The 23,056-nt window shown below is 40.8% G+C and overlaps 1 protein-coding gene across 6 annotated transcripts in view; it reads right to left on the bottom strand.

Moving 5' to 3' along the window:
• Positions 1–267: 267 nt before the first annotated feature.
• Positions 268–23,056, bottom strand: part of ZNF395 (zinc finger protein 395) — a 37,776-nt gene continuing 14,987 nt past the window's right edge. For all 6 annotated transcript variants that reach the window (XM_081313687.1, XM_081313688.1, XM_081313690.1 and 3 more), the window contains 8 exons: positions 15,811–16,112; positions 13,988–14,100; positions 8,574–8,800; positions 7,793–7,893; positions 5,544–5,814; positions 4,380–4,472; positions 1,660–1,763; positions 268–475 (listed from right to left, as the gene is read on the bottom strand). In XM_081313687.1, coding sequence (XP_081169813.1) covers positions 364–475; positions 1,660–1,763; positions 4,380–4,472; positions 5,544–5,814; positions 7,793–7,893; positions 8,574–8,800; positions 13,988–14,100; positions 15,811–16,112 — 1,323 coding nt within the window. In that variant the 3' untranslated portion in view covers positions 268–363. The remainder of the gene's footprint in view (positions 476–1,659; positions 1,764–4,379; positions 4,473–5,543; positions 5,815–7,792; positions 7,894–8,573; positions 8,801–13,987; positions 14,101–15,810; positions 16,113–23,056) is intronic.

Below are 23,056 nucleotides of genomic sequence, written 5' to 3'. Positions count from 1 at the left end.
CCTAGAAACATGTCTGTAAGATAGATCAAGCAATCAGCTTTTTTTCCTTTGTCCTCCTTATTTACAGATAGAAAGGGAGGCTGTATTATTTGTCATTTTAAAAAAAGAAAAAATTGTGTAGAAAAAGCTTTCCCACAAAACACTGAACGTTAGAAAACCTGGCAGACGTAGACTATACAGAGCTTGGGATAAACACGTGGCTCGCGAGACTTCTGCCAAAGCACCAGGAATTGCTTCCAAGATGACAGGGCCCTGGATGTGGCCAAAATACAGAGATCTGGCAATTTGCTCTTGGGTGACTGCAAGAGAGAGCCCTCTTGAGACTTCCCATCAGAAAGGGGTGTGAATACAGATACATCCTTCTCAGTCCAAAAATCTCTGGCAGGCTTTTTTCCACCGGCAGGCTGTGCACCACTGGTCTCGGTGCTCAATGCCATAAACTTTGCGGCACTTCTTGGCTTCACCACGGACTTTCCTAGAGAAAACAAAAGACAGAAAACTAATGAATATACATAGCTACTGAGCATTAACTCTTTCTCATCTGATACCAACCCTGGGGTTTAACAGAGGCCTTTCCACCTGTAAGTCTTGAGGGCTACTGTTCTGTTCCATCCACAAAAAGGCTCTTGTTAATTAGCCAAGAGCTTGCAATGGAGCCTATTCTCATGTATGGTAAGTTCATCTACAGGCAGTCCTTCCTCACCAATTATCGTTCAGTGACCGTTCATAGTTACAATGATGCTGAAAAAGGAGATTTATGACCAGTCTTCAAAGCTGCCACCATCCCAGTTTCCCAACCGTCATGTGAGCGTAATTTGGGAGCATTTCCAATGGTCACAGTATACTACAGTTACCAAGATTGCTATTTGTAACCTTCACAGCCAGCTTCCGACAAACAAAGTCAATGGGAAAACTGGCAGGAAGTTGTAAGACATACACTTGATGTTGCACTTAACAATTACAAGTGATTCACTTCGCAACCGCAGTTGCAACCAACATCCTAAGTGAGCATAGTCCCTTGGTCCCATTTTACAGCTGCAATTGCTTAATGATAGAGTTCTGGTCCCAAATACTGTCAGTAAGTGAAAACTACTTATGCTAAGATATGGCTCACACAATCCTGGTTCAAAGACACCACAACTGCCATAAGAGCAAATTGTCCACCATTTCCAATTCTTCCTAAAACTAATAAAAAATAGATTGTACTGTACAAATCAAACACATTTGCCATCAATTTCAGTAGCACAATCTAAAGATTTTTTTGAAGACCAGAAAATGCAGGTTGTCTCTAGTGCGCTGGAGCTGATGAAATACAGTGTTGGATACAACACATGGCACCTAACCATTACATTGTTGTTTATGGTTTACTGCCATATATGAATTTAGACATTTTACCTCAGCTAAAAATGACGAAACATACAAATCTGTCTTATGCTTAGTCAGGCCACTGATCTAAAAAAAACTGCAACCGAAGCTTGCCTACTTCTTCTGGCAGTAGATGTCCAAAATTTCAAGCAGAATGGTCTTTCCTCTGACCCCTTCCTAAGCCAACAGCACATTTTCAAAAATTCTAAAGAATAACAACCCCCAACGTTTTTCTTTTTGAGCCTATCCGACATTTCCCAGGCCTGCTTGAAATGGCTCAGTCTGTCTTCTTACCTAGTGCCACTGGGTGCTCTTGGGGGGGATGCAACAATCAGCTGGGATTTCAGCACTGGAGGTGGGGGTGGTTGTTCGCTGAAACTCAAAGACCGGCTTCGAACCTGCAAGCAAAAACTTTTTGATTTATTTGGATTTTATTGTTCTGCATAACACGATAATGGATGGGTGTCTTTAAAGGTTTTTCTACTCAGATGACAACTGTAAACTTTCTAAAAGTATGTCTTATTTAGATACTTCAAAGGCATTTTCTCCTTTAAAAATATCAAAATAAATAAAATAAAATAAAAATATCAAACTTACTTGATATTAATTGGGAAGATTTGTAGTAGTGTTTATTGATATTCTGTAGGTTATGATTTGTTATTTGGATGAAAATTTTTAAGCTTTTAGTTGGATAGAAGAATAGTTTTATAAAATTGATATAAATTGGTTTTTTTGTGATTGAAGTTAATTTGTAATATTTTTATGGGTAATATTGGAATAGGTAATAGAATATAAGAATATAAGAATGATGTGATTATATAAAAATTTCTTAAGTTTGGAAAGTAATCTATGGTATTTTAAGTTGTATAACACATTAGGATAATGTGAATTTAAAGCTTAGTTGCAATGAGGAATAGTTTTAGACAATTGATATAAATTGGTTTATTTGAGATTGTTTTTATTGGATATCAGATTGGAAGGTATTATTTTGTATTTGAATAATCATTGATATGATATATATATATGTATGTTTGGAATTTACCTATATGAGTTAAAGTTTGATAGTTTGAATAGTTTAGGATTGTTTGCGTAAGTTAGATCATGATTGTTTGTATTTTTATACCCTGTGTTTTGGTATTAGATTGGAAAGTATTATTTTGTATTTGTATAATTATTGATATGATATATATATATATATGTTTGGAGTTTTCTTATATGAGTTAAAGTTCGGTAGTTTAAATAGTTTAGGATTGTTTGCGTAAGTTAGATTATGATTGTTTGTATTTTTATACCCTGTATTTTGCTCTGGGAAGCGGGGAGGGGGGGAGGGGAAAGGGAGGGAGGGGTTGGGGAGGGTTGGGGAGGGGGAAGAGGGTGGGGGGAGGGGGTTGGGAGGGGTTTTTTTTCTTCTTTTTTTTTGGTTGGTTAAAGAAAAAATGTATTGTAAAACTTTTTAATAAAAAAATATATATCAAACTTACAGAAAACTGGTGCCCTGCTGTATTTCAGAACCTCAAGTTCAACGTTCCTTTTTTCAAGGTGATACTTCTGGGAAAGTATACCTGCTGTTATTATTTTTGAGATACGCTGCTTCTTAATGCAGATATTCCCTTTAACTCTCTTCTACTGGCCACAATCCCCCTAAAAGGCCTTCTCTAATAAAGCCAACCACAAATATAAGTTTTTCACAGCTATATAAGAAGGAAGTAACCAGTTTGGAGAGTGAAAAAAGGAAATTTCCTTTTACATTTATTTTCATTTTGAAATGTGTCTTTACCATGCAGAGGCTAGGAGTGGGGTAGATGTGTAGAGAAGAAAAAAGTAGTATTTTATTGGAAGGATCCCTTTTCTCATTTTGCCTTTCTCAATTCAGCACCATTTAGAATTGTAGGATTCAGAGAATTTGAAAACTGAAGTTCTGGGCAACCCTTTCCAAATAGAATGACACTGCTGTAACTTGACAACAATTTGATTACATCTCCTTTTTCACCTTTTGAACATTTGCAACTGACAACTGATCCCCCACCCCAAATCACACTGTTTCACAAATGCTGCATCATACTTTTAACTGATAGATTCTCACTGTCTAGTTGACTTCTTTGTTTCTCTCTCAGTTCAACTCAAACCAAAGTTCTAAGTTTTGGAAACTAAAAACCCTGTCTAGCAACTTGGATTGGATGTTCTGGAAACATTTTGCTTACAAATGCCTTATTTTAGGAGAGAGGGGATATATTTTTTTCAGGCGGACAGGCAGTTGAACTTTTCAATTTCATACAGAAAAAATAAAATCTAATTTTAATTTGTGGTAGCAAATTTCATAAGATAATCATGCACAAAGGGATCTTTAAAAACCACAGCTTTCTTAAAACATGCCACCCACCAAGTATATGTAATATATTCTTCTGAACCAATCCAGATTCTCTCCTTAGGTATAACTGGACAACTTTCTAGATTCTTGAGTCATTTGACACAAGATGGGCAGCAAATAAATTTAGTAATAAAAAAGTGGGTAAGTTACTAAAAGTTGTCATTTCAAACATATTTCCTTACTGAAACATGATGAAGAGCAGTCAAAAAAGCAATGGGAGCAGTAGTGTCACCTGACTTCCTATGGAATTCCCCACTGAATTTCCTCGTGGGAAATTCAGGGAGAATTGGAAATCTTCCTTCTTTCCTTGCCCTCCCCAGCTCTCCTTTTCCAGCAGGTAGGTTTGTGGCTGCTACTGGTGGGGGGGGGGGGAGCAAGGGATTGCAAGACTGGCTGAGAAACTGTTACAGAATGTTGAAAATTGATGAAGATCATGTGACTGCAGTAGCCCAGCAGCAGCAGCCAGCACCACTGACACAGCCATAACTTTCTCAAATTTCACTCCATCGGGAGTTATGGGTACCAAATTTCGAATGCATACTCTAAGTTAGTCCATTGGTTCAAAAATTATTGCCCTGTGATGTACCACTTTGCCGAGTTAAAGGTCATGACAAGAGTTTTAGTAGTATAAGGATGTCAGACTCACCGGTGAGAGGGTGGGGATGGTTGAGGTTGCAGCAGCCCAGCTAATGCTGGTGAATATGTGCGGGGATACAGGAATCTGAATAGATGGCAGAGCCTAAGTAGAGAAAAATGTCTGTCTTAAGAAATGAAGAGCATTTTCATGTCCACTTTCTGTGTTCCATCAAGAATTTTCTCATTATGGAAACATAGTGTTGTAAAAAGGACACTGGAAGTCTTTTAGAAAACCTCCTACTCAGTGCAGGAATCCTCAACCATCTCAACAAAAAGCTGTCCAATATTTAACAGAATAAAAGAGTTAGAAAGGATTTTGGAGGTTTTCTAGTCCAATCCCCTGCTCAGGCAGGAACCCTATACTATTTCATACAAATAGTCATCCAATCTCTAAAACATCCAGTGTTGGAGCTCCTACAATTTCTGGAGGCAAGTTGTTACACTGATTAATTTGTTCTAATGGTCAGGAAATTTCTCCTTTGTTCTAAGTTGCTTCTCTCCTTGATTAGTTTCCACCCACTGCTTCTTGTCCTACCTTCAGGTGCTTTGGGTTTATTTTTATTTATTTAAAAATAAATTATTTATTTTTGGATTTATTTAAAAACCTTCAAAGATGATGCAATCATGACCCCAGAATCCATGCTATTCCACTGCTTAATAGGTCTCATGGACAGGAAACTATTCCTTATTTCAAAGTTGAATCTCTCTGTGTAGGGCTTCCATTGGTTCTTGCCCTGCCCTCAGGCACTTTGGAAAATATGTCCATACCCTCTTCCCCATGACAGGCCTTCAAGTATGAAAAAAACTGCTATCGTGTCTCCCCCTAGCCCCCTTTTCTTTAGGCTAACCATCCCTAATCCCTTTACTGTTCTCTATAGGATGAACACATTAACTGTGCATTATTCTTTCGCTCTCTTAACACTTTGCCCTGAAGTATAAGCAAACAGAGAAAGAATACGAATACTTAGAAAGGTAACTGTATTTACCGTATTCTTCATTTGAAATTCAAATCATCCATCTTGCTATCACTACTCTCAGAAATGCAATCCTGCCACTTAACTACTAATCATAACTGAGGGGCTGTTTTATTTATTAGGGTGAACAAACCCACAGAAGAATTCCAAACACCTTCGGGAGGAATACAGATTCCTAACATTGGGGCACACTAACTTACCTGGTATGCATGGTCAGCCTGGATGTGCCAGAAAGAACTGGGGGCCGACTGGCTGAGGGCACTGCTGGGCAGATGAGGTTCCAGAGGGGTTGCTTGATCCAGAATGAGAGCCCCTGGTTGGGAGGCAGCCTGTTGGATGACAATAGGAGAGGAGCCTGCAGTGGGATTGGGAGCAACTACTGAAGATTCTGGAAGTGCCTCCTCCTTCACTTGCATCTCAGTGTAATAGAAATCCTCTTCCCGTTTTCTCTGGTCAGAGTTGGCACCATCTCTGCAGGTATTGATAAAGGATGAAAGAAGGAGATGTGGAATAAATAAGGTAACTCCCAAGTAACGTTTTCCACCGTTTTGTTATCAAAGCTTTAACAATCTGGGGCTTTTGTCCCAGAATGTGAAAGTAGAGGAACATCTTATCTGGGGAACTTTCACATCTACAACCCCAAAGTGGACAAGTTAATACCAACTCTAATATCTGTCATCAGCTCTGCCAATTCTCTGTCCTCTGAGATGGAGACACATTTTCTGGCAAATTCTGAAATTCTTCTACATTTCTCAGAAGAACCAAGCACTATTTTATGGAATCCCAGTAAATCCTTTCTTTCAGGATAACATTCTGTTCATAGACTAGCAAATGGAGGAATACAGAACTAAATCTATCTGCTGCTACAGACACAAAATGGAGCAATTTTTCAGGTATACTTGATCCCTTTTTGGTGCAAAGACTTTTGGAGCAGCAGAGTTATCTGGTGAATGCTGACCTTTTCTTTGGACTGCAAAACTCTCATCTATCTCCATTAAGAAGTTAACATTTGAGCTGCTCTGGTATTATGCAGTATTAAAATAATTCAGCTGTTAAAAGAACAAGTCAAAGAGGGAAAAGTGAACTCAAGAAGCAAAACTCAACAGAACTAAAGATCATTGAAAGCAAAGGAAGATATTTAAAAAGATGGAAAAGATATAACCAATTCTCCCCACTAGAGGGCCTCACAACCACATAGCAAATATCAAACATGGTTCAGTCATTTCTAGCCAGGACTGTATTCAAGCCAGAGAAATAGTTGGCAATGCTCAAATCCAGACTCAATCATATTCTCCAACTCACAAAAAAAGAGGGGCCAGCTTGAAATAAATGACTACCACAGGTGTCTTCAAACTTGGCCCTTTTATGACTTGTGGACCTCAACTCCCAGAATTCCTCAGCCAGCCAGGGCAGGCTGAGGAATTCTGGGAGTTGAAGTCCAGAAGTCATAAAAGGTCCAGGTTTGAAGACACCTGGCCTACCAGGACAAGAGCTCTCTTCCAGGGGTTCCCAATAACCCCATCACATCAGATAAGATGGTTCAGAAACTGATGAACACAATCAAGTATCTCAAGGGCAGGTAATATGCTTGCAAACAATTCACGTGGCATCTCCCTACATCCAATCCACCTACCCCTTTTCTTTCTTAAAATTTTCAGTTTTAACTCAACTGAGTTGAGTGTTAACTTCATTTTAGATTTAATTCTCTTTTTTCGCTTCAGTTTTAACTCAACTGATAAGTTGGTATTTTAAAATCCCACAGACTATCATGAGGACTGAATGAATACATCATATTTTGTTTAGAATTGCATCTAACACCCCACATAAAAAGAAAGAACTAAGCAGTCTAGCACACCTTCTGGGGAACTACAGGAGATACCATGGAACTCCTGCAACCATCAGACCTGTGGTAAATGAGTGCTTTGTGACTAGCTGTGCACAGCAAACGTTTTGTAAGAATCGCTACCTCCTTTCAACATTGAAAATGTGCCCAACCACAAATCAGTAACTATCCCTGATCTGGGCCTTTCCAAATAGAGTGAACTTTATATCCAGAGCCTGAACTTGACTCAGTAATTTACTCATATCATCTTTGCAGCCTCATAAAGGAAAGGGGAAGTATAATGGGGTGATTGGCAAACACCAATAAACTCATGGAATGACCTCAACTGGGAAAAAAATGGGGACCCCCAGCCACCTCCTTTTACATGGTCAGCAAGGACAGGGACCATTCTCTGCAGCACACCAAAATTCACCTTAAGTTCCCCTTAGGCTTTGATTTTACCCTCCAGTTCATGAGGATCATCATGGAAGGAGCCCACCAAAAGTCCAGATTTGGCATCAAACTTTCCCCACTCCAGTTACTGTTTTGAAATATAATTATGTCTACTGGTGATCCTTTCCAATATAACTGTGCAAGTGGGACTTAAACTGCAATTTAAGGCCTTACCCCAGATGCTGGGTCTTCACGTGCCTCTTAATCCCAACAATGGAGCGAAGGACTTTGCCACAGCTGGGCCACAAGCATTTGTACATCACTTTCACTGAGTTCTAGAAGAAAAACAACTCTTAAGTCAAGCCATGGTCATATATAAGTTGTGAAAAACGTAACTTCTCAGGATTCTTAACTACTGGGGACAGCACCACTTTATTCCTCCCCTTCACTCACATCCCTTTGGTTGAAGTTAACAGTTCGCAGAAAATCTAAAAGATGGCTCAGTTTTATATCAACTTTCTAAAAAACAAATCAAAGTGACATGCAAAAGAAGTCACCAGAGCCTATTCATATCAAAATTAATACATTTCCACTGTTAGCCAGAGTTAAAACAGTTGCCAATAAAAATGAGAATTAGGATGGTATCATGGTTAAGGTGTTAAATCTAGGACTTGAGAAGTCCCATATTCAGGTCCACCTCAGTCATGGAAGTTACTTGTGTCTGAGCTCCACCTACCCACAGGACTGTTATCGAGGTGAAAAACTGAAAGGGAGAGGGCCATACACATTATAAGATCCTAAAGGAAAGCTAGCATACAAAAAACCCTAACAAATAATTAAACATGAATTTATGGAGCAGATAGGAACAGCAATGATGGAGCTCTGATAGTAAAAAACTGGAACAGCAGGCTTGTATAGATATTTTTCTTTCTTGATATGATAGGAAGAAACCTATATTTAGACCCACAGCTTCTAAGGAAAAATTCCTTCCCCATCTTATGGTCACATTATGTACCTTCCTTTTCCTCGGAGCAGGCTCTTCAAAGAGAAAGGGATCCGAGTCCGTTTCAAAGCCATCATCAGCCCGAGGAGAACTGAAGGCCTCGTTTGAGTACTTGGGGCTGGCCTCTGAGTGTGGGGGAGAAGGGGTGGAAATGCCACTCCAGTGCCCGCTTGTAGTACTGCTCCCACCATCCGACATGTCACCGCTCTCTTTCCAGGTATCACAGATTGCTTGGGATGCTGAAGACAAGATATGAGGATAAACAGGTGCATCACTGATTTATTGAGCTCTTTCATCATTTTTACATAGAGCATGGGTGGGGAACCATAGCCTTTTATGACTTGTGGACTTCAACTCCCAGAATTCATAAGAGTTGAATGCTGGCTCAGGAATTCTGGGAGTTGAAGTCCACAAGTCATAAAAGGGCCATGGTTCCTCACCCCTGACAGGGAGGCACAGCTGAAGGAAGGTGGTACTGAATAGAAGAAATGGGACAGTCTATGTTTTCATTCAGTAGTCTGCTATTTACTATTAATATTTGAGGTTTTAAAACAAACACAAAAATATTCATACTGTAAATTTTGCTACTAAGAACAGGGAATGTGAGAAACTGAAAAAATATCACCTAAATTTGCTTTTCTGTAATTTATTAACTGGGAACAGGGGAGCCGAAAGAACCTAACAGATTATTAATAGCTTTGTCTTAGTATTTCATTTATAGTGGCCTTATTCTATAGTATAGAATGTGAATGGGATTTTGTACAAAAGATATATATTCCTAAATAATCTACCTTTTTTTGAATATTAGGAAAAACTTCCTAAAAAAGCACTTTGACAGTGAAACTGATTACCAAGGGAGGTGATAATCTCCTCTTCTTTAAAGGTAATCATCCAGAAACTGGACAAATGCCTACCAAGGATGCTTTAAATTAGATTTTTGCACTGAGCAGAAGGATGGACTTAGTTACTGAAATGGCCATTCCAGATGGGTTTAAAAAACTTGCTAGATTAGGCCAAAACAGGGCTGCTTAGTTTGTTGTTCAAAGTGTTAAAACCTAGCCATTAATTTAAATGTTATGTGAAACTGGAACATCGCATTTTGCCACAATACTGTTTATTTCTTTGGGTGTGACCCATAATATGAACCTTAGATTCTATGACTATATCACTCTGCTCACATTGCCAGTTCGATTCTCTCAATCCTGATCTGCTCAAGGTTGACTCAGCCTTTCATCCTTCAAAGTCGTTAAAATGAGATCCGGGATCGTTGGGATATGCTGACTCTGTAACCCGTTTAGAGGGCTGTAAAGCACTGTGAAGCAGTATATGTGTCTAAGTGCTACTGCTATTCCAGATTGTTGTGTGGATTTTCCAGTCTAGCCTACATCCCTGGTGTTCCCTGGCAGCCTCCCTTTAAAGAACTAACCAGGTCCAATCCTGCTTAGCTTCCAAGTCAGAACAAGTTTACAAAATTCTGCCACCTATAAACATTTTCTGAGATAAAGCCCGACTGAATTCAATAAGGATAAACATGTTTTCATATATAAAATTCCTCTGTAAAGTTGGAATCGGGAAGTGAATGACAGGAAAAGCCACAGGATATCTCCCCCCCTCCCTTCTCAAGTTCAGAAGCCTTTTTCACACCTTCACTGTCATTCCAGCATGCAGACATACAACAGGCCTAATTGACTGCGAAGCACCTGCATTTCCCACGCTGGAAGGCTCCTATTTTTAAACAGACACACAGAAGGTCCAAAGAGGCTTATGGGAAGTGGCTCCATATAAAGACACCGGCTCTTCTTGGTGTCTATTACTCCCGTAATAGGTCTGATCATCCAACTGGAAACGGCAGCCAGGGGTTGGATTACACAACCCCTCCCTCCACTGGGGATGGCAGACACCATTCCTAATGTTTTTTTAGCAGTTCTCCAATGGCTGGGTCTGCTGGAGGGATTATAGGTAAGGTTTTACTGCTTGCCACATATAGCCAGTCTCAAGGGATTCCACATACAGGCTTCTCATACATAAATTTGCAAGAAAAGTTCACCGTGATCTTCTTTCTAGTTTGTAATTATAGCTTGAGTAAATATGTGATGGTAGAAACACTGAATTTGGATCAAATTTAGTAGGCAAAAGGCTATTTAAAGAGAATTGGTGATCTGAAAGAGGGGTGGGGCAGTACCCTTTTCCCACCTATCGGTCTATCCTCACAATCCCATTCCTACATTTGAGGACCCTGCCAAGATAGGTGGTAGCATTCGAAAAGCCAAGTATTTAATCTTATTAGGCTAGGCTGAGAATTCAAACAAATCAAACTACAAGAAGGCATCTTCAGCAACTCACAATTCAGACCAGCCAGAGAAGCTGAGCTCACTGAATACCACCACAATCAATCTGAGAATATCAACCAATTGACTTCCTCCCTCTGACATATAACATGCTGAGTTTACAGCCTCCACTTCTGGATTCTAGCTGGGAATTCAGAAATTCATTTCAAAAAGGGAGAGAGAAAGAGGGACAAAAGTTTAAAGAATGGGGGGGGGGGGAAAGATTCAAGCACGTATATACACACACAACAGAGTCTGTGAATTGGCCTCCATCTGTGTGCGTTCTTCTGGTAATTTGTGAAGCTACACAACTAGGTGCAAACAGCAGCCTACCTATGGGAATTACAGCTTCCTCCTTTCATAGTGACATATCAATATTCTGGTATATTTTCTCTACATAGCCCGCAAGTATTCTGTTGGTTTTCACACATCACAGCACTATCAAATCCTTATTTTCAGGCTTTGCTAGGAGAAATATGAGCCGAGAGGTAAGGGATATGGCAAATGGAAACAGCCACTCAAGAGAAGAATCGTAGAACTGACAAGACCACAAGGGTTATCTAGTACACTGTTTCTCAAACTGAGCAACTTTAAAATATGCGGGTGAGCTTCAATGCCCAGAATTTCCCAGACAGGTCTGAAGGACCTTCCTCAATGTGCACAAAAATCAATTAAACTGGGAGGCAGCTATCCAACATCTTAAAATTCTCCAGAGGTGAAGAAATGACCATTTCCACCTTTGGGCTATTTTCCTGTTGTATAGATTTTACTATCAAATGTTTCCTTATATTTAACTGAAATCTAGATAAAAGGTAAAGGTAAAGGTTCCCCTGCACATGTGTGCTAGTCATTTCCAACTCTAGGGGCCGGTGCTCATTTCCGTTTCAAAGCCGAAGAGCCAGCGCTTGTCCGAGGACGTCTCCGTGGTCATGTGGCTGGCATGACTAGACGCCAAAGGTGCATGGAACACTGTTACCTTCCCACCGTAGTGGTCCCTATTTTTCTACTTGCATTTTTACGTGCTTTCAAACTGCTAGGTTGGCAGAAGCTGGGACGAGTAACAGGTGCTCACTCTAGCTACAACTAATATAGATTAGTCGTGGCCCAGGTTTCTGCAGCCATGGAGAAGCATTCGTGACCATTTTCCTTTTATGTATCTGAACTTGATTATTATGCCTCCACTAAGTCTTCTATTCTTTAGAGTGAGCATCCCAGGTTTGTTCAGTCTGTTCTCACAGAAAATGTCCTCAAGTCACCATTTTCCTGTACTGGAAGCAAGAGAAAGATAATAAAAATAATAATAATAATCCCTCTCTCATTTTCTTAGGAGACAAGGAAGAAGAACATTTCAATGTGTTTTTGCAACAGAGGCTGGTGAATATTAAGGAGGTGTCAAAAACATGGGACAATCTCTGGGGAAACTTGATCATGCATACGTCATCAAAAGGAACAATAACTGCAAAAGTGCCCTGCAGACCATCTTTCCTTATCCCTATTCTGCAACTCTTAAAGAGTTCATCAGACAATAATAACACTTTATGTCAGGATATGTTGGGGCAGATTTTCAAGGGTTCGGAAACATCTGGAATGCTATGTACATAAGAGAGCCAGAATGCCAGGCAAAAAGGGTTTAGCAAAACCATGGTAAAGAGAGAAGAGCCAGGAAGGAAAATCTAGAAGCCAGAAGGGGGCTTGGTTTACTATGATGGACACTTTATTCCTAAACTTCACAGCTGGAATAAAATTCTGGATCTCTAACTGGGTACGGCCTACTTTTGAGAAAAACCTGTTAAGGACATAAGAAAGAGATACGTGAGCCATTTAACAGGAAGTAAGTCAGAAGTAAATGAATGCTTTAGAAACACAGATTTGAGGCAGGTAGCCAAGAAGCCCAGAAGACCAAAGAAGTAGAGCAGAAAAGTTGGATCTCCCTGAAAGCTGAACTGACAAGTCTGTGTGTTGGCCAAGGCACTTAATGCTATTCTACTACCTTTATTTATGCCATTTTCTCTTTTTACACAACTTCCAAAATTGAGTTGCAAAGTGGCCAAACCATTAAAAGTGGCCAACGAGTATCAATAAAAGGCTCTCCAAAAAAGAAAAAGTGCCCCCCCAAAAGGGTCTCAACAGAAACTTCAGAATTAAAATATTTCCAATTGAAATTCAAAAGATTTCTTACAAAAACGAAAGGGACTCTATTCCATAACATCAATGTTACCCACAGGCAGAGTTTTCCTCTGCAATCGTTGTTACAGTGTGGAAATCCCAAATCTACAATTAATGGAAATTGTCTTAATCAGACTCATTTGCATTATTTTTTAATCAGAAAGTTTTCTGATATAAGGTGAAAACTGCCCTATGCACATTGTTGCCTCAAAAAAAAACGGCATACTTCTGTGGATAGCCTAAATTTAATTTAATATTTAATAATTTAATTTAATAATTTGATTTCTATACCGCCCTTCTCCCGAAGGACTCAGGGCGGTGAACAGGGCAATACACAATAAAAATCGAATACAAAAATTAAAAAACCATTAAACATCATGCCCATAAAATCAATACATATTAAAGTTAAAACTAGTTTTAAAAACCCAACCCCATCCCATCAGACCAGGCCAGCTTGTTCGAAAAAGAATGTTTTGAGATCGCGCCGGAAGGAGCGAAGGTCGGGGGCCATCCGGAGCTCAACCGGTAAGCGGTTCCAAAGGTCTGGCGCGCCCACAGAGAACGCTCTCCCTCTGGGGGTCACCAATCGGCATTCTTTGATCGGCGGCACCCTGAGGAGGCCCTCTCTGTGGGAGCGCACTGGACGGAGGGAAGTTGTATATGTATATTCAGGAAAAAGCAGATACTGAAATGCCGGTGTTCCAAATAATCATTACCAGCTTGGCATTCTCCAAATGTGTTGGGACTGTCATATCCAGAATCACCAGCCAGCATGGCAGAATCCTGGAACTTGCATTCCAACAACAGGAGAACATCCATTTGGGGTGATGCAGCTAAGCCACTGTGGCCCCAGTGCTATGCATCACAACAGCTTTTGGGGGGGGGGCACAGAATGCCAAATGGCCATCAGAGGCCTTTTGCTGTCAAACTTACTTGAGTTGCTGGCTTCATTATTAGGAGGACTCTGCACCACAGGGCTACAGGATAAGCTGGTTAAAACCATTGCCGCCATCATCTCATCCATCTCCACTGCAGCATCTGGTTTCCTGCAATGAGAGAAGGAGGGGGAAGGATAAGATGATTCCTCCAAAAAATAATCAACATACCAACTACCCTAGCAAAGCCATTGCTCACCAGACAATTCCATCTCAAGTGCCTCATGCCTCTTGCATTTGTTTTCTTGCAACACTTTCTTCCTCGGGGGCCCAAGTTAATTGTTAAAATGCAAACAGTAAAGCATTATGATCAAAGTCTCAACTTTTAACAAGCCATTCACAGCCACAAGTTAAAGTGAATCCAGGTCTTTTCTTCTAGATCTGTACAAGATTTGGACTCAGGAAAGCGCTCCTGTCTCCAGAATGAAAAATTTTCTAAAGAGAGTTTTTAACGTGAACAACCCCACCCCTTCCCTGCTAGTCATAAATGCATATCTCTTGATGTCAGTAGGAAAAGCTTCCACTGTTAATTTTAAAAGCAAGCAGACCAGAAAAGTATTTGGGATTTCTTATTTATAAGGAACCTGCTATAATTTTGGAGGGCGGGGCCTCAATGTAGTTATGCAGGCAGAAGAGATCTAACTCTACCCACTGGGGTGAAAAATGAATTGCAGTAGTCGCCTACAACACTGGAAAGGCAAAACATATAGAAGCAACTTTTCAATTTTAGAACTAGATACGTTAATGGGCAGCAACTACTAGGGAAGTAACATTTTCTTGTCTCTTAACAACTAAATGTAATATGATTGTTTCAATTGGACAGTAGCAGGCTAAGCTTTTAGATCAATTCTATTGGCATTATTGTCTCATTCTTTTTCTTAGTTCATTTTGAAGGATTTGGGATTTATTTGTTTACTTTATTACAGTTTTTATTGGCTGCCTCAGTCTCTACAGATGCTAGGAAGCAAATGAAGTTCTCAAATAGAATCATTAAAACCAAACCATAATAACAACAATGATACCACTTATAATGGATGCTCAAACATAACTAAGAGCCAAAAGCCCTGTACAAAACATAATACAACTTAAAACTTGCTTCTATAAAGCAAAATGGAATGAAGTTCTCTAGCCTTCCAGGAGTAACTTGCTCCATAAAGAGGTCTATCATACAGCCCACACCTTAGGTACCTTGCATCAATTCAGGTGATCCTACCTAAGAGGCAAATTTTATTTTGGCAATGCACTGCTGTTTATAACTCAATACTGACCAGTAAAGGGCTTTAAAAGTAATGTCCAGCACGTTGAATTGGGCCCCAAAGCTTACTAATAACCAGTATAGCTACTTCAAAATAGGCAAGACCCCTACCCTGGTGGAACTGTCCTGACAACAACCTTGCTGTTGTAATTTACACCCAGTCCACCTACTGGGTTATCTCCAAAGGCAACCCCTTCACGAGGATGTTTACACTAGTCTAATGGGTGGATCATGGTATGAACTATCACCAAGGCATCTTAGTCAAGATATGTTATTTTAGTTTGTGGCTGCAAATTATTTACTCATTTGTTTAAAATATTATAAATACTCCCATCTACCACTCTTCAGCTGAAAAGGCTCCTAGAGTAGCTTATGTAAGATCGAGTGCAAACAAAGCTGTATTTGCCTTTGTGCTTTCAACCTAATAAAATGAAAGGGAAAGAAAACAACAGGAGGGAAAACTGCTTTCCACGTTTTGTTTCAGCCAAGGGAAAAAAAATCTCTTCAGTTATTATGGAAATGTTATGCAATATTGCATAACTACAGACAAATTTTAAATCACCCACCTTTTTGGTACATCAATATTCCTAGAAACCGATCTCAAACTAGATGTCACAGCAATGTCTGCTACAGATGTGCAATGCTTCATCACCACAGGAACCGGATTATAATCCATTGTTGTAGGGGTTCCATGATCCATCTCCAGTTTGGGGAGAGGTGACATCCCAACTTCAGCCAGTCTCACTTCCTCCGTTTTCCTAGTGACATAAAACCCTTTTTCTGGGAGCAACACCTTCACTTCGTGACTGACCAGGTCATGGTATTCCACCAGCCCAGCACTCTCTTGCCCGTTGTAAAAGACATACACCTGTAAGAAGAAAAGCCACTTTCAGTCATAATGGTCATTCTGGTCTCCAAATAAATTAACCTGTTTTGTTGTCCTTGTTTCCATTTTTTCCTATCATAAATAAGCAATCCAAAGTCATACAAACCAAACCTGCCAATAAACATGAGCCAGTGTTCAAATGGCACCCTATCTTCAGAGGCAATGAACAGGAGTAGCTATGCTGCTCAAACTTGTAAAACAGGGATCCTCAACCCCCGGCACCGGTCCATAGCATGCCAGAAACTGAGCCACGGAAACAAGAAACGCCCCATTCTATAGGATGCAGGCAGCACACGAAACCACGTCCCCTCCTGTCTGTGGAAAAACTTCTCTCCACAAAACTGGTCCCTGATGCCCAAAAGATTGGGGGGGGGGGCGCTGTTGTAAAGCAAATGGTTGACCATCATTAAAGAGAAGATGCTCCATTAAATGTCATTTTGATCTGAAAGAAATTCAGAGTTTTGATGCCTTATAACGGAAGGGCTTCAAAAATGCATTTCCTGAACAACATGAAAGCAGCAGCTTTCTTTCACTGTACTCTGCCGCCATAGTCATATCTACATGACCAGCATGTGATGCATTTTGCGCTCTAGTTCAACTTCTAAGTGAAAGGGACACACTGTGATTATCAGCTGACTTTCCATCAGGTTTTGTCAAATCTCTCAGAGTGTCAGAACAGGTGAATAAGCAGAAACCCGTGAAATCTATCCAACCATTCCTTTGCTCATTACAAATGCACATGCAATCTAGTAAGACAGTGCAGGAAAGGAGAGCCAGAAAGAGAATGACCAGCCCATGCTTGGGTAGTTCATGGAAAGATGGTATTTAGTTTCCCCAAAAGGTCTTTCCCCTCTGCCGATTAACTTCCTAAAGTCTATTTTAGTATGTAATTTTATCTAGGCTAAGAGGGGCACTCTTTGAGTTAGTTATTCCTGGGGGTGTTATTTATAGAGGGATCCTAATTACTATATGGAAAAACTGGGGAAGCTACAGTGACCCCACTGTTCTGAAAAAGCAGAGTAACAGGATCTGTAAACTGTGTGTGGTAACCTCGTGCAGCCCAATACAGGGTCCCGTAGGGCTCTTGACATCTTTCCAGAATCACTGCTTCTTTTTGCTCTAAGTTTCTGCGGATGTCTCTGGCTGTGTGTGCAGGAAGGGAGGGAGGAGTTTGCCCACATACTTCCTAATTCGGAGGTGGGCAACTATGGCAACTTTACGACCTGTGTACTTCAACTTCCAGAATTCCTGAGTCAGCCATGGCTGACTGGCTCCTGGGAACTGAAATCCAGAGATTGTAAAGTTGCCATAGTTGCACACCCCTGTCCTAATTCATTTTAGGATTAGACATCAAATTAAAATGAGAGAGGATGAAGAGCACTCTATGTATGCTGGTTAAAATGCTGCAGTTAGATCTAATGCAATGAAAATGTATTCATGATTAGGTTAGTGTTCTTCCCCCATCCATTTTCAAAATTATGAGGCTCCACATGAGCCCTCGTGGCACAGTGGTTAAGTGCAGTACTTCAGGCAAACTCTGCCCACGGTCTGTTGTTCGATCCTGACAGGGCTCAAGGACGACTCAACCTTTCATCATTCTGAGATCAGTAAAATGAGGACCTGGATTGTTGGGGACAATATGAAAATAATGCTGACACTGTAAACCCAGAGAGTGTTGTAAAGTACTAAGGGGTGTTATAGCAATAGCAATTAAACTTATATACCACTGCATAGAATTCCCTGAACAGTTTACAAAGTCAGCATACTGCCCCTAATAATCTGGGTCTTCATTTTACCTACCTGGGAAGGATGGAAGGCTGAGTCAACTTTGAGCCGGTCAAGATAGAATTCCAGATTGTGCCTGCAATACTGCATTCTAACCACTTTGCCACCAGGGCTCCTAGTATGTAAGTCTAAATACTATTACTTTTGCTAAAAGGTAAAGCAGGACAATCCATCACAACATATCCTTGAGGGGAGTAGGTGGAGAGACTTAGGCAGTGCAATGAACAAAATCACACCAAACTGAAAAACTTGGGACAGGAATTCTGTTGGATTTAAAGATTTGAATATATCAAGCCATAGTTTGAATAAAGTGCACACTAACTGGGATTATATAAATGTGCTACCCCAAAATCAAACACACCATATTATGGTTTAGTGTGACGGCTGAGCCAGGGTAAGAGCACCATAACACTGGCTTTTGGATCAAGACTTCCTAAATTTAAATTCCAATTCTTCCAATTGGGCCAGCCTTGGGTTATTAGTCTCCCTAATGGGAGAAACACAGTGGAGGTAAAGTGGAAGAAAACCCAGGATTTCAAGCCTCTGAAGGGAAAAGGAACTTATGCAGTAGTTCTCGACTAACACCTGTTCATTTAGCATTCAAAGTTACAAGGGCACTGAAAAAAGGGATTTATGACAGATCCTCAGACTTGCTGTACAACCATCGCAGCATCCCCACAGTAACATGATCAAATTTGGGGTTCTTGGCAACCAGCGTCTACTTACAACGGTTGCAGCACCCCAAAGCCATATGATCACCATTTGCAACCTTCCCACTTGGCTTCAAACTACAGGTAGTCCTTGACTTACAACCACAATGGAGTCGCAAATTTCTGTTGCTAAACGAGACATTTGTTAAGTGAATTTTGCCCCATTTTACAACCTATCTTGCCACATTTGTTAAGTGAATCACTGCAGTTGTTAAGTTAGTAACACAGTTGTTAAGTGAATCTGGCTTCCCCACTGACTTTCCTTGTAAGAAGGTCGCAAAAGGGGATCACATAACACTGGGATGCTGCAATCGTCATAAATATCCGCCAGTTGCCAAGTGTCCAAATTTTGATTATGTGACCATGGGGATGCTGCAACAGTTGTGTGAAAAACGATCACATCACTTTTTTCAGTTTTGTTGTAACTTTGAACTGTTGTTAAGTCGAGGACTCTCCGTAAGTCAATGGTGGAAGCTGGAGTCGCTTAATAATGGCACAATTCACTTAACAACAATGAAATACTTCACTACTAAGCAATTCGCTTAACAATCGTGGCAAAAAAAGTTGTAAAATTTGGCCCAACTCACTTAATAAGAGCCTTGCTTAGCAATGGAAATTCCAGTTGTAGCCATAACTTAAGGACTAGTTACAATGTGATCAACAGATAGAGAACAGCAGATACCTATTGTAAATAACAAGGCTGCTACAGAACTCCACCCACCTGCAGAAGGAGTGGGAACAATTCCAGTGGTAGAACTCCCAAGGGGAGGTCATATTTCAGCCAAAGTTTCTGGTTGGTTGAACTGTTTGCTTTGCTTAGCCTTGGGTGACATGCAGCTGGGACTTTGCAGAATCTACCCACACCATCCTGAAAGCTGTTGTGGCACCTTCTGGATCAGGCTATATATAACCCCAAAACCTTAGACTCCCAGAGGCCCTCCAAATTGTCTTCAGCTTTATTTTTAATATGACAGGATATGTGTCTAGGGAGCAATCAATAATGTATTTAGTTTAATCTGATTTAACAGATGGTTACACTTAGTTAAGTAAGAGAGGAAGGACGGAGGGGAGGGGGGGCTTGGGCACGGGGTGCTCTGGTGCCTGCGCAGTGGGGAGGTCGTGGTCCTTGGGCCTCCACGTGCAAGACCCCCATTCTGTGCTACAACTGTGGCCGCAGCTGCTGCTTTTCCAGGCAGGCGCCGTGATGTTCCTGAGTGCCTTTGGTTGTCCTCTCCTGCTGCCATTTGTCTGAGATGATATAGGTTCTCCTGCTTGAACAGGGGGCTGGACTAGAAGAACTCCAAGGTCCCTTTCAGATTCTATTCTATTCTATTCTAATACACTCACACAAGTAATAAATATGCGTTAATTTTTGCACCTTACACCTGCCTCCTTCTGGAGGGCAGTTCCTAGCAAGCCAACTATTAAATGAAACCCCACAAAAGTGTCCCTCAGCCCTAAATAGCAACTCACCTAACCAGAACAATGCTGCATTTACAAGCTGAGGAGAAGGCCTATTTTCATTTGGTTAGCTTTTGAGGATTTTTTTTTCATAAAGCTCCCAAATACTTTTAGGCACTGGTCATGCTGAGTATGTGGATGAGTGGTTTTGAATGCATTCTTTTTATAGTCCACTAACCCCAGCAAAAGACTTTGGAACTAGAATTATTTTTATAGAAATTCACAATAGGATTACTTCACATTTCCTCTTTTTCCACAATGCCACCCAATGTTTCTCTCTGTGTTGTCATCCCCTAATGCCACCTTAATTTTACACTTTTTTAACCCAACCTTCCCCAAGCTGGACCTTCCAGAAATGCTGGGCATGGTGCCCATCATTGCCACTCAGTATTTTCCATTTGGAAAAGCAACCTGTCCTTGACATTTAACAAAGAGAACAGGAAATTATCTCCTTCCCAAGGGAAAGAGATAACATGCCACATTTTAAGTAACCCCCACTTTTTTTTTTCAAATATCACATGCATCACTTTGCATAGCGAAGGAGATAATGCAAAATGACTCGATATTAAATCAAGCTCTTAAATCTACCGTATGGAAGTCTGTTGGAAATTGTACCAAGTGCAGCTAAATCTCCAATTTTAGAGCACATTAAAACCCCCGTGACACATGACACTAAAAAGGAACCTTTATTTTTTGGGATATCGAATGAATAAAGCATCGTAAGAATAGCCTGTTCCACTTGATTCATTTACAAAAGTGCAAAATCGCTGTCCACTATTTCTACATAGTAACATATCAGATCTATAAATGGGGTATCAATCAGGAAGAGGGCGTCATCTGTTGTTGCACTCATTCTTTAAATACCCTCCCCCTGGAAATAAAGATGACATTGTTGTAATTTAGTCACAAGCCAAAAAAATATTTCAATTCATCTCCGTGCTTGAGCATTCATAATAGTGCAAGTAGGAACTACACGTTGCCATTGTTACATTTCTTTATATGTTTTAGGGAGATATTTTAAATGCATTTTAAATATTTTATATACTGACAAGAGAAAGCAGATAATTTATATTTATTTATTCATTTGTGCCTTCAATTTAGTCTTGATTCCTAGCAACTGCTTGGACAAATCCTTGCAGTTTCCTCAGCAACATTTTTAGAAGTGGCTTACCATTACTTTCTTTTTCCTAGGTCTGAGAGAGAGAGACTGGCCCAAGGTCATCCAACTGCCTTTATGTCTAAGGCAGGACTAGAACTCATGGTCTCCCGGATTCTAGTCTGGTGCTTTTAACCGCCTATAATACATTGGCTGTGAGCAAGTGACATAGGAAGACTGGAAATAAAGACATAGGAAGACTGGAAATAACTCAACTTTCGACATCATTGGCTTAGGACAGCCAGGTGTGATTTACTTAATTCCCCTCACCTCAGCCAGTATGCCCAAAGTGATGTGATGGTGATAAGCCATTTACAGGTCAGGAAGGGCATCTTGTGGCAGTTCAAATAAACTGTGAACCCTGCCATGAAATGTTTGTTAATACAAAAATAACATAATTTCCTTCCCCTCAAAAAAACCTGATTTTTTTTATTTTTGCAGATACTTCTGTAAATATTAGCTCAACAAAAGTCCATAACACCCACTGATTTGTTGCATGGCTGTTGCCCTTGAAGCCAGTTCATTAACTTCAGCTCCTGAAAAATTTTGCTATTAGCATTTCAGTTGTAAAACTCCAAGAAACTTTCTCCAATCTAGGGAATTCTGGGAGTTGTAGTCTTAACATATCTAGAGGATACCAGGGTAGGAAAGACTGATCTACCCCAAGGTTTAAGGAATTATATTAGTTTCCTATTTACCGTATTTTTCGGACCATAAGACGCACTTTTCCCCCCCAAAAGTGTGGGGGGGGAAACGAGGGTGCGTCTTATGGTCCAAAGGTGATCCGTATGACCAGCCCCAACCTCTGCAAGTGGAAAGCAAGGGAGCTTGCCAGGAGCACGAATCGGCACGTGCTGAGAAACGCCGATCTCACGCTCCTGCAATTTGCCTCGCTCGGTTTCAGCTTCCCTTGCTACAAGAGAAAGCAGGCTGAAACGGAGTGAGGGAGATTGCCAGGAATGCGAATCGGCTGATCTCGCGCTGCTGCAATCTCCCTCGTTTCAGCCTGCTTTCTCTTGTAGCAAGGGAAGCTGAAACAGAGTGAGGGAGTTTGCAGGAGCGCAAGATCGGCCGATTCGCATTTCTGGCAATCTCCCTCGCTCCGTTTCAGCTTGCTTTCTGAAAGAGAAAGCCGGGCCGCAGGGCCGCCTCCGCGGGTACTGCTCTAATGCAGAGAGGGAAGGACAAAGAGGGAGGGAAGGAAGGAAGGAAGGAAGGAGGAAGGGACAATGGGAGAGGGAGGGAGAGAGAGAAAGAGAGGGAGAGAGAGAGGAGAAAGAAATAGGGAGGGAGAGAAAGAGGGAGAAAGGAGAAAGAAAGGGAGAGAAAGAGGGAGAGAGAAGGAGAAAGAAAGGGAGGGAAATAGAGGGAGAGAGAGAAAGGGAGAGATAGAGGGAAAGAGAAAAATAGGGAGAGAAAGAGGGAGATGGAGAGAAAAGGAGAGGAGAGAGAAAGAAAGAGGGAGGGGGAGAGAGGGAGAGAAAGAGAAGGAGACAGAGAAATTAAATTAGTAACATGATTGTTAAGTGAATCTGGTTTCCCCACTAACTTTGCTTCTCAGAAGGTTGCAAAAGGCGATCACATGACCCTGGAACTATGTGACCATCATAAATATGAATCGATTGCCAAGCATCAGAATGTAAATCACATGACCGTGGGGATGCTGCAAGAATCATAAGTGTGAAAAATGGTCATAAGTCACTTTTCAGTGCCGTCGTAACTTTGAACAGTCACTAAGTGAATCATTGTAACTCAAGGACTACCTGTACTTTATCTTTTTTTTCCTTTTTTGGTGGGGGGTCAAGTTTTTGACT

The sequence above is a fragment of the Vipera berus genome (assembly GCF_964194415.1).
Source record: "Vipera berus genome assembly, chromosome: 1".
Classification (NCBI taxonomy): domain Eukaryota; kingdom Metazoa; phylum Chordata; class Lepidosauria; order Squamata; family Viperidae; genus Vipera; species Vipera berus.
Note: the sequence above shows the minus strand (reverse complement) of the source record. Positions and strands in the feature narration are given on the sequence as shown.